Source organism: Gobius niger (genome assembly GCF_951799975.1).
Source record: "Gobius niger genome assembly, chromosome: 24".
Classification (NCBI taxonomy): domain Eukaryota; kingdom Metazoa; phylum Chordata; class Actinopteri; order Gobiiformes; family Gobiidae; genus Gobius; species Gobius niger.
In genome coordinates, this window is record NC_136875.1 from 12,079,327 (window position 1) to 12,091,343 (window position 12,017).

The following is a 12,017-nucleotide window of genomic DNA, read 5'->3' on the forward strand; positions in this document are numbered from 1 at the left end:
CTCCAGCTTTACCCCAATCCAAAAGCTTCTGGAAAAAAGGTGTGAAAATAGTGACAAAACTGAGACGAAAACAAGGATGAAAAATGTACAAAAAAATGACAAAAATGGACAAAAATTTGACAAAAAAGTGAGAAAAATTTGACGAAAAATTGAGAAAAATGGTCGAAGAAAGTGATAAGAATTTGACAAAAAAATGTGAATAATTTGACGAAAAAGTGACAAAAAAGTCACAAAAATTTGACAAAAATGAGATGACTGCCCAACAAAAAAAGTGATGAAAAAAAATCTGGTGATGTGAGGAAAAAGATCCATTTAGTTTTGTAGGTCTTTCAAATGAGGTGCTACACTGGCCTACAGGATTTGGGTAAAGCTGAACTGGAGAAAATGCTCTCGGTTCAGGCGGGAGTTAAGAGGTTAAATGAGACAAACTGTGACTGAAATCTCCAGATATTGTGATCGACTTAGTAAAAAAGGGTCTAAAACCTGTGAACTTCAGTGACACCGTTTGAAAGAGCCTCATCTGAAGGAAAAACATTATCTAATGGTTCATAGTTTTATTTTTTGCATGATACAGAACGTCCTTTAAAAATGCTCTCTTTGTTGAGACGTCTCCCCTGGTGTTGAAATCTCCCCGCAATAACTTTATTCTTTATAGTTTGCTCGTGGACACAGGTAGAGCGACGTCATTATGGTGCTACGAGCTTGACATTTATTTGGTTTACGAGTGCGTTAATGACGATGTGAGTTCATGATGTCGGTCTATATTTTACATTCAACCCTCTTTGTGTTTGTTACATGTCAGGCCGTTTGGTAACTCTGTAGACTTACTTTACCTCCATGTTTATTGTAATGGTATAGTTCTTATTCCACTAGAAAACGGTGAATTGAATTCATATTTCCTAAGTTACTACTTAATGTTCGGGATTGGAAGTACATTTATAAATATATCAAACTTACAGTGTTTCTCCAGCGGTCAAGTTCATAGATCCAGTATTATTCCAATTGGTAGAAATGTTAATATTTCTTGTGCTTCTACTGGACGTTCCTGAGATAACTCACTTTTTCCATTTGTGGTCTTAGAGCGCCATCTTTTGGCTTATAATGGTAGTGCAATGTAATTTGCCTGCATTTCTTTAGTGACTGCATAGCATATTATTTAGTACTTTGCAGTAATTTAATTTTATAGTCAATCTTATGTTAATGAGTGCAATTATACCATATTATGCTATACAATTGAATAAGTCAGTACATATGGATGTATATTATTTGAAGAGTGTGTATAACAGTATATCATTTGCACAACACATTTCGGTGCTCTGTAATATATAACTATATTGTTCTGTATGTTCATTTGCAGAAACCACACACTCACCAAATCCTACAATAAATCTGTCATTTAAAAAGGAAGTCGCAGCTCTTCTCTGACAGGAATACTTAGCCAGTGAGGTTAACCAGCAGTTAACGTACACTAGAAAAAGTAATTAACTAGATCAGTATAAACATGTCAATCTGAGCATAATAATCCACATTTTAGTTGTTTTGACTAGTTAAATTGTTCTTGGGCATTTGTCCTAGATTATTTCACTTGTTCTGAGATGTTTCTGACTCGTTTCAATACATTTTGTTCTTATTTCAGGTCATTTTCTTTGCCAATGGGGTAAGAAAATTGGTCTTATCTCATTGGCAATTTTACTTTCTTATTTCAAGTGAGATTTACCTTAGAACTGGTCTGAAATGTCCTCAAACAAGCAAAGTAAACTAAGTCCGATCAGGAAAAATGTCTAAATTAGCGGAAAACGCTCAAAACAAGAAACATTTCCTCAATTCAATTTAAGACAATGCTTGATATTGACTTTTTGCAGTGTACACGTCCGTTACACCCGGCCCCCTGTGAGGAGGAGGTTCTTCCTACAAGAGGAGCCTCTCAGTCCGACAGAGAAACTGAGGAGTTATAATTGAGCCCAAACCCAGGCAGCAGAGGCTCAGTGAAGGTGGTGTTGAAGGTGTGGAGGTGCCTCAGTCCCTCAGAGGAGACCGTGTAGAAGGACAGAGAGCCGGCAGAACAGTCCACATACACGGCTACTGTCCCCGAGGAGGAGGGGCCGCGCTGGGGGAGGTGGGTTTGTTTGTTTTTATGACAGACATAGAAACCAGCTCCAGAGCAGGACAGACTCCAGGACTGATCATTACGTCCAAACACGCCGTCATTACCGCCTCCTTTCCTGCTGATTCCTCTGTAAGACGCTGATATATAAACCCCCCCGCTCCACCGGACCTCCCAGTAACAGCGCCCAGTCAGGCCAGCGTCACACAGAAGCTGACGCCAGATCTCAAATCTGTCCTGATGGTCTGGATACTCCTGCTCCTGACTCACACGCGTGGCCGTCTTGTTGCTGTCGGACAGTTCGAGTTCTCTGTGAGCCGTGTTTGGGTCCAGAGAGAGCGGACAGAAATCTGATGGAGAGAAGACACCGTGAGTCTCTGTGGATCTGCTCCTGTGGAGACTGAGCAGGTGAAGTTTATTCTAATGTAACCGGAGCTGGTGCGTCTGCCGTCCTGATGGATCTGCTGAAGTTCTAATGACGAGGACGGACAGACATGGCTCAGAGAAACAGGAGTCGCTTTAACTCAACCGTCTCCACAATAATAAGAAAACATTAGTGCAGCTCCTTTAACGACAGGAAATAGATACAGACGGCATCTCTGGAATTGCCCATATATGGTCATGTTTGAAAACAGTTAAGGGGGAAAACAATGTTGAAAAAATGTAAACTTTCTCTAATTATTCAAAAACGAATTTAACATAACACTGAATTATGAATATAGTTTCGACTAAGTAAAGATACAAAGACATGGAGAGGAGCAAAGTGGTTCAACAGCCCATAAATACATGAATAACGGAGAATGCTAACATAATGCTACATGTTAGCATCGGGCTAATGCTAACGGTTAGCTAGCGCTAGCTAGAACTGCCGTTTTTTCACTTCTACAAAACAATCTGCTGTGAGAAAATATCCATATGGGCCCGATTTACACTTGACTTTATTCATATGTGATAAATAAGTTGATATTCCACCAGAAAATGTCTAAAAAGAGTGAAAAATTGTGTTTCCCAAAAGATTCTATTTTCCCTGGGGGTGTTTTTGATAAGGAAATAGCATAACAACATGGCTAAAAGCTCCAAAAAGTCGATTAAGCATGATACAGGATGATTAAAGGAATAGGCCACCGTTTTTACATACTGAGACATGTTCTTACCTGAGCTTTGACGAGTTCTATCGGACCTGTCTGATCTTCACCCGTGCCTTCAGTCACGTAAACACAGCGCAGACGGCGTTAGCATTTAGCCTCTCCCTCTCTCCTCTATAGCTCCAAAACACACAAAATTTAACAATGTGGATTTTCTAAGCGGATAATAATAATACCAGGAGTAGATTGGCATCCGCACAGAAATCCGCACACTGCGCGGATTTCAAACTACTCCTGGTGTTATTACGCCTTACGATATAGTCCCCCCTTTTATCCGCTTAGAAAATCCACATTGTTAAATTTGGTGTAATTATACTTTGTAGTGGAACACTTCACGTAACCATATTTAAATAGGGAAAACGTGGAAGAGCTTGGTAGCTTCTATCTTGACCTGTTTTGGAGCTATTCACCTTATTCCGGACGTTCGCGTGGGCGCCGCCATGAATTGTGCCCGCCCCTTTTCTCCTATCTGTTAACACGGGACTGGAGAAGTCCACATAAAATCAGTCACTACACGAAAACAAAGCCGTTTTCAGGCCGCCCAGAGAAACGCTGCAGTGTCGACATGTTGGTGCAAATGAACATTGGACATTTTACACAAATAAATTTACAAAACATCAGATTTGAACGGAGAATATTTTCCCTCGTTTTCCGTTAAAATGAACGGGCTTCGCGCTCGACCGGAAGTGACTGGAAAACGAGGTGCCGAGACAATGCAAAAAGTGGCAAAAGTGGGCGGGGCGGAATAAGGTGAATAGTGGAGAGGGGGAGAGGCTAAATGCTAACGCCGTTTGCGCTGTGTTTACGTGACTGAAGGCACGGGTGAAGATCAGACAGGTCCGATAGAACTCGTCAAAGCTAAGGTAAGAACATATCTCAGAATGTAAAAACGGTGGCCTGTTCCTTTCAAATCAGTCCTGTATTAGTTTGAAATGGATTAAAGTCAGCACTCACACTTCCTGGGTCCTGGCGTTAACCTCTCAGCTCCAGCAGGCTCCAGTCTGAAGGAAACACATCAGTTTGTATCAGAAACACAGCAGCAAAGATCGGACTCTTTTCTGCTTGGAACGATATATTTAATACATAGAGAGACTCTGGGGAATAAGAAAAGACCTCAAATAGGCGTTGTTTTAAAAAGCTGTATAATCCTCTCCCTCAGTGGACACAGCGTTAGGAATGTTGTGGTCACATGTTTTTAAAGTGACGTCATTAGACAGGACAGGGCTGGAGTGATGGACTGGTGCAGGTGTTTAGTGGACAGTAGGTGTGTCCTCACCTGAGGGTGTACAGGGAGCAGTGGGGCTCCTCCAGTAGAGCAAACAGCTGCTTTACTCCTGTGTCTCCTGGATGGTTGAAGCTCAGATCCAGATGTGTCAGATGGGAGGGGTTGGACCTCAGAGCTGAGGCCAGAGCAGCACAGCCGTCCTCTGAGATCATGCACCCTGAGAGGCTGAACAACAGGTTCAACAGAGTCACAACACAGGACAAACTCACAGAGATGAAGAGTGAACCCTCTGACCTGAGCTGCTGCAGTTTACAGTGAGGACTCTTCAGTTCAACAGACAACATCTTCAGCCCCGAGTCCTTCAGGTCGTTGATACTGAGGTCCAGGACTGTCAGACTGGAGGAGCTGAGGACTGAGGACAGAGCTTCACAGCTGCTCTCTGACAGGTTACAGCCGCTCAGTCTGGTGAGAGGAGACACCGATGAAAACGTAAAAAAGTGATGATTTCCATTGGTTGGATTCAGTGCTTCATTTGTTAAAGAAGTTTCAGGAGCACTGATGGACTGATGTGATGATTCAGGAACAGGCCAGAACAGGAACAGGATCACTCTCATTAAACACCCTTATATTATCTCAAATCTTTGCTGGATCCTCTAAAATAGTTATTTTACCCTGAAAAACTAAAGGACGAGGGAATGCGTTCCCCAAAATCCAAAGATCAAATGAAGCACTGTTTGAATCATCGTCCTGATCACATCCGGCCTAAATCAGCAGGTCTATTATTCATTTTTCAAAAGCAGGAAACACAGTTTGTTCTGCGGTAAAAACAAACTAAAACCAACAGGCAGCTCCAGCTCGTGTTTAAAACATGAATGAACTGGAGCCACATTAGACGCCTTTTAAGACAGATGGACATCTGCATCTACAGCCTGTGTCTGAGGGACTTCTCTTATTAGAGATGATCATTTATTTTGTGAATGATAAGTTAAAGTAGCAGAAGATCCTCCAAACCTGAGCTGCTGCAGTTTACAGTGAGGACTCTTCAGTCCAACAGACAACATCTTCAGCCCTGAGTCCTTCAGGTCATTGATGCTGAGGTCCAGGACTGTCAGACTAGAGGAGCTGAGGACTGAGGACAGAGCTTCACAGCTGCTCTCGGACAGGTCACAGCCGCTCAGTCTGGAGAGAGGAGACACTGATCATTATAGTACACACTTATCAAAGGAAACTCCACAGACTGAAGACTTTCTCAGAGACAAGTTACACAAACATCAGAGACACAAATCAGTCTGAATGTGGACTTTGTTTCACTGAACTCTGTGTAAATATAGGGGGACAATCTCTGGGGGATTTAGCAATAATATCAATTAGGGATGAACCCATCAGATACTGGTATCAGATATTGGAGCCGACACTGGACAAAATAAGATATTGGATATTGGCTTCAAATATCCGATACTGAACTGATACCAGTGTTGGCTCTCACCGCTTTAGAAACACAACTTTCACTGAGTAAATCTAAGCGCAGACATATTTTTAATCGCTGCGCAGAATGCTGCAGCTAGCAACAGCATGCTAAAACTAGTGGAAGCATGCTAATGCTAACGGCAACTAATCCATGCTGGGTCAGAAACTATGATACAAATAGTTAAAGTGGCCTATTAAAATACAATCGGCCACTGCTGGAGCAGCCAACTGTTTTTTTGTTTTAGTTTATGAAAAATCGGTGCCGGAAATAAAACCGGATCGGTGCATCTGTAATATCAATGTTAGCTCAATGGTTTAAAAATAACCTGTTTTTATCATAAGTGTCAACATAGATACAGGCAGAAACGCCTCGTGCTAATAATCTGTGGGGTTTGTTTATTATTTGGAGAATAGTTTCTTTGTCGCCAACGGATCCACAGCTGCTTCAGCGAATACTGAGATCGAGATGTAGATTAAGCAATAAAGAAGTCGAGCTGGAGAGGGAACAACGTGGTTCTGTTGCTGAAATTTGTAGATAAATAACAGAATGATAGGCAAGGCATGTTTATTTATACTGCACATTTCGTTCACAAGGCAACTCAATGTGCCTAAACCAACAGGGATCGACTGGTGTCACATGACCTGCCATCGATTCTGCAGCTCCAGCACGTGTTTAAAACATGAATGAACTGGAGCCACATTAGACGCCTTCTGAGACAGATGGACATCTGCATCTACAGACTGTGACTCTGAGGGACTTCTCTTATTAGAGATGATCATTTGTTTTGTGAATGATAAGTTAAAGTAGCGACAGAAAGATCCTCCAAACCTGAGCTGCTGCAGTTTACAGTGAGGACTCTTCAGTCCAACAGACAACATCTTCAGCCCCGAGTCCTTCAGGTCGTTGATGCTGAGGTCCAGGACTGTGAGACTAGAGGAGCTGAGGACTGAGGACAGAGCTTCACAGCTGCTCTCGGACAGGTCACAGCCGCTCAGTCTGGAGAGAACACACTGTTTTAGGAGAAGTTTAGAAGTTTAATGTAAGCAGAGTTAAAGTTTACTCACAGAGCTTTGTTGGAGGCTTTGACCACTGGCAGCAGCTTCAGCAGAGCTTCCTCAGAAGCACAGTATTTCTTCAGCTCAAACTGCTCCAGAGCTTCTTTAGATGACAGTATGATGAAGGCCAGAGCTGACCACTCAGCAGGAGACAGTCCACCTTCAGACAGACGTCCTGAGCTCAGGTACCATTGGACCTGCTCCACCAGAGAACCATCATCCAGTTCATTCAGACAGTGGAGCAGGCTGATGCTTTTCTCTGCAGACACTCCCTCACTCAGCTTCTGCTTGATGTACTCAGCTGTTTTCTGATTGGTCTGGGAGCTACTTCCAGTCTGTGTCAGCAGACCTTGGAGAAGACTCTGATTGGTCGGCAGTGAAAGACCCAGGAGGAAGCGCAGGAACAAGTCCAGGTGTCCATTTGGACTCTGTAAGGCCTGGTCCACTGCAGAGCGATGGAGAATCAGAAGGTCAGGTTTACCAGTTTGTTCTTCTGAGAGAAGGTTGACTCCAGTGTCGATGTAGGTCTGATGGACGTGAAGCGCAGCCAGAAACTCCTGCACACTCAGGTGGATGAAGCAGTAGACCGTGTCCTGGTACAGGCCTGGCTCCTCTCTAAAGACCTGTGTGAAGACTCCGGAGTAACGAGCGATCTCTGCAGCGTCCAGCCCACATTCGCTCAGGTCACTCTCGTAGAAGATCAGGTTTCCTTTCTGCAGCTGCTCAAAGGCCAGTTTTCCCAGACACCGCACCATCTCTTTGGTCTCTGGAGTCCAGAGAAGGTCTGCTCCTGTTCCCTCATGATACTTGATGTTCTTGACTTTGGCCTGCACCACCAGGAAGTGGACGTACATCTCAGTCAGAGTCTTGGGCAGCTTTGGTTTCTCAGTTTGCTTCAGAATCTTCTGTAAAACGACAGAGAGGATCCAGCAGAAGACTGGGATGTAGCACATGATGTAAAGGCTGCGGATGCTCTTGATGTGGGAGATGATGGCTGTGGCCTCCTCATCTTTTAACCTCTTTCTGAAGTACAGCTCCTTCTGTGGGTCGCTGAACCCTCGCACCTCTGTCACCATGGAGACGCACTCAGCAGGGATCTGATTGGCCGCCGCGGGGCGTGTGGTTATCCAGAGGCGAGCGGAGGGAAGCAGGCTCCCCCTGATGAGGTTCACCAGCAGCTCCTCCACTGAGGCGCTCTCTGTGGGCTCCGTCAGGACCCGGGTCCGGCTGAAGTCCAGAGGAAGTCTGCACTCGTCCAGACCGTCCAAGATGAAGAGCAGCTGCAGGTGTTCAAAGCGCCGCACTTCTTCTGTTCCTCTAAAGAAGTGATGGAGCAGCTGCACCAGGCTGAAGCTCCTGTCCTTCAGCAAATTGAGGGCTCTGAAAGAGAAGGGGAACAGCAGCTGGACGTCCTGGTGGGCTTTGCCTTCAGCCCAGTCCAGACTGACCTTCTGAGTGAGCAGTGTTTTCCCGATGCCAGCCACTCCCTTTGTCAGCACTGTTCTGACGGGCGCCTGTGTGTCCACGGGGCTTTTAAACATCTCCTCACATGTGATGGCCGTCTCTGCTCCACCTGGTTTCCAGGAGGCTGTTTCCATGTGTCTGAGCTCATGCTCCTCTGAGGCCCCTCCCTTTGTGATGTAGAGCTCTGTGTAGATCTGCTGCAGGAGGGCGGGGCTTCCTGCTTTAGCCACGCCCTCAAACACACAGCGACACTTCTGCTGCAGGTCAGACTTCAGTTTACGCTGAAGAACTCCAGAACGACTCCCTGAATGAAGACACAGACAGAGCCTGAGCATCAGAGAAGATCAAATAACTGAGTGAAATGGACCTACTGCTTAGCAGACGCTCAGCCAGCTCCTTCTGCTGCCTCCTCCTCAGGAAGTTCACAGTGATCTTCAGAAAAGCCTCTTCATCCTCATCCTCCTCAGGTTCTAAGCATTCTGGGTAATCTGTGCTCAGAACCTTGTGGAGCTTCTTCAGCTCCTCCTGGACAAAAGTGAAGATGTCCTCCTGCAGAAGCTACAACACAAATGCAGTCTGTGTCAGATCTGTGAGAAACAAGTCCATTCATCTGAACATCTCCAAACCTCAGTGAAGGACACACCTTAAATATGGAGTCCAGCTGAGTGTGATGTGGCTGAGCTCTGAGCTCTGGAGCCGGCTCCACTCTGTGACAGAGACACAACAGAGAACTCACACTGTGTCTGAGTCTTTATCAACGACATCAGGGAGACTTACAACGAGGAGAAGTTGTATGGCTCATGTTTTGACCGGTCACTGCTGAGAGACTCGGGGGCGGGGCCTGGGTCAGAACTCTCCGGTCTGTGACGGGTCCTGGTTTAATTAAACACAGAGAAAAATTAGGATCAGCTTGAACAGTGACATCACAGAAGTGTGTTCATGGAAGCAAAATAAACAGCAAAGTCAGTCAAACATGTGACCAGCATTTCCTAAAGATTATACTGCAGGTAAACCATGATCTTCCTTTGTTAAAGAGGGAGTGTTATGCTTTTTTCAATCACATAGCACCAGTTATATCACACTACAATGATGACCAAACCTTCTGTTGGTCTGTAAATGCAGTAAATGAGAATAACTGCCTTGTATAAAATTGCTCTCTCAAAATGGCTGTAGTGAATGTCTTGAAATAGGCCTCTGTCTATCAGTGGCTGGTGACGAAAGCTCGGAGGCGTCTCCAGGAGGTGGGGGCGTTCCTAGGAGGACTCAGGCAAACCTATCCCTAAAATGGCCGCCATCAGAGTTTTTACAGATTACTCAAAAATACGTGAATGTGCCAAGGCAACACTTCAGGCATGTTTTTAATGAGGGAATGACATTTTGCATAATAAAGGGAATATTTTCGATCTACAGCTTCATTTGAACATAAACATCCCACAGCTCAGTGTTAGAGCTCACGGCTTTGTCCTGAAGGTCAGTGGGTCTTCTTTAAACTGGTCACTGCAGAGAGACTCAGGGCCCGGTTCAGACGGAGGAAGATTCTGGAGGATCCTGAGACAAAGAAGAAAACAGACTTCAGTCGCAGAGACACATGGGACTGTCCTGATCCGTCACGGGCCTGTTTTCTTTGTTCACTGTGACCTGCTCAGTGGAGACCGTTTAAAGCCTCTGCATCAGTGTCACAGGCCTCACAGTCTATACAGTTCACTCAGTGCTGTCCATTTAAGAGGCACTTACTGTGGAGCAGGGTCTCCTTTAAAATCAAGGTAAAAGTCGTTGGAACTATCGCTCCTCAGAGACAGTGGGACGGTCCCAGGAGCAGCTCTGGCCTCTCTGTGCTCTCGCTCGTCCATGATCTGTCCAGCTCTGAGGAAAAAGATACATGTTTGAGCTTCAGAAAGTTCAGCAATCTCTTTAAAGGTGATTTATACCGTTTGGTTAGTAGTGTTTAATTATGTATCACCCAGACACTGTCATGCCGTGTGGGGAAGATCAGACTTATGACACATTATATGACACATTAGACACAAGTTTTTGCTAAAGATTGTTCCCAGCTTTCTATATTCTGGCCATTTGTGTGATGTTTATAGTTTCAGTTCCTTATTTGACACTGACAGGAGGCGAGAAGATAGACAATTTTAACCCCTTAACTCCCACCTGAGCCAAGCACATTTTCTCCAGTTTGGCTTTAGCCCAGTCCAAAAGCTTCTGGAAAAAAGGTGTGAAAATAGCGACAAAACTGAGACGAAAACAATGATGGAAATGTGACAGAAAAGTGGCAAAAATGTCACAAGAAATTGACAAAAAAATGACAAAAAAAATGACAAAAATGTGACAAAAATGATGAAAAATAATTGATCAAAAAATGACCAAAAAATTACAAAAATGTGACAAAAAATGACAAAAATTTGATAAAAAATTGATTAAAAGTTGATTAAAAATATGCTAAAAATGTGACAAAAAATGACAAAAACATGACAAAAAATTGATACATTTTTTATATAAAATAGACAAAAAAATGACAAAAATGTGACAAAAATGACAAAAATTTGATAAAAATTTGACCAAAAAATGACAAAAATATTACAAAAAAGTTACAAAAATGAGTTGAATACCCAAAAATCTGATGACATGTGGAAAAAGATCCTCTTGGTTCAGGCGGGAGTTAAGAGGTTAAACTGTTGCCGACCATGTTAAGTCAATGGGAATTGAGTCAAACTGCTATTGGATGTTTCCTTCCTCTATGTCACCTTTTGTGAGGTTTGGTGGATTTTTTTATTGCAAAGAGTTCATAATGGTCCAGAAGAAAACAGCTTTTAAAAAGTAACAGTTAGCTTATGAGCTAACAAAGAACAAAGAAATGCTTGTACTGTTGCTGAAATGTTCCGCAGTGTGCCTTTAAGTTGCTCCATAAATAACCAGTAATAAAATGATTAATCCGCCTCTGGAGACACAAAGTCTGACATCATATCAGTTGATTGTTTTATTCCTGTTTATCTGATGCCAGAGTTCAAACTCAGAGAGACTCAACACGAGCTCACGGTCCGGCTCAGATCAAACCTGTCCGCTGGAAACACAAACCTCATTAAGCCCTGAACTCCCACCTGAACCGAGCACATTTTCTCCAGTTTGGCTTTACCCCAATCCAAAAGCTTCTGGAAAAAAGCTGAAAATAGCAACAAAACTGAGGCGAAAAAAAATATGGAAATGTGACAAAAAAGTGACGAAAAATTGATGAAAAAGTGGCAAAAATGTCACAAAAATGTCACAAGAAATTGACAAGAAATTGATGAAAAAATGACAAAAATGTGACAAAAATGTGACAAAAACGTGACAAAAAATTACACAAATTTGATTAAAAAAATGACGGGAAAATGACAAAAAAAATGACAAAAATGTGACAAAAATGTGATGAAAAATTGACGAAAAAATGACATAAATGTGACAAAAAAATGACACAGATTTGATTAAAAAAATGACGAAAAAATGATGAAAAAATGACAAAAAATGACAGAAAAATTACAAAAAATTACAAAATGTGACAAAAATGTGATAAAAA

The 12,017-nt window shown here is 43.2% G+C and overlaps 2 protein-coding genes across 2 annotated transcripts in view; both read right to left on the bottom strand.

The window, feature by feature from the left end:
• The window catches only part of LOC306982459 (NLR family CARD domain-containing protein 3-like), a gene marked incomplete at both ends in the record, with an annotated part of 160,469 nt that extends 151,874 nt beyond the window's left edge, over nucleotides 1-8,595 (bottom strand). Inside the window, one exon of the mRNA XM_079582394.1 lies at nucleotides 7,347-8,595. Within this exon, the coding sequence (XP_079438520.1) occupies nucleotides 7,347-8,595 (1,249 nt within the window). The remainder of the gene's footprint in view (nucleotides 1-7,346) is intronic.
• LOC306982462 (uncharacterized protein) lies at nucleotides 1,925-7,214 on the bottom strand (the record flags this gene model as incomplete). Its single annotated transcript, XM_079582397.1, has 8 exons — nucleotides 1,925-2,454; nucleotides 4,204-4,250; nucleotides 4,526-4,699; nucleotides 4,769-4,936; nucleotides 5,486-5,653; nucleotides 6,771-6,938; nucleotides 7,007-7,130; nucleotides 7,187-7,214. The coding sequence occupies 8 exons, from the start codon at nucleotides 7,212-7,214 to the stop codon at nucleotides 1,925-1,927; spliced, it is 1,407 nt and encodes a 468-aa protein (XP_079438523.1).
• Nucleotides 8,596-12,017: the final 3,422 nt, after the last annotated feature.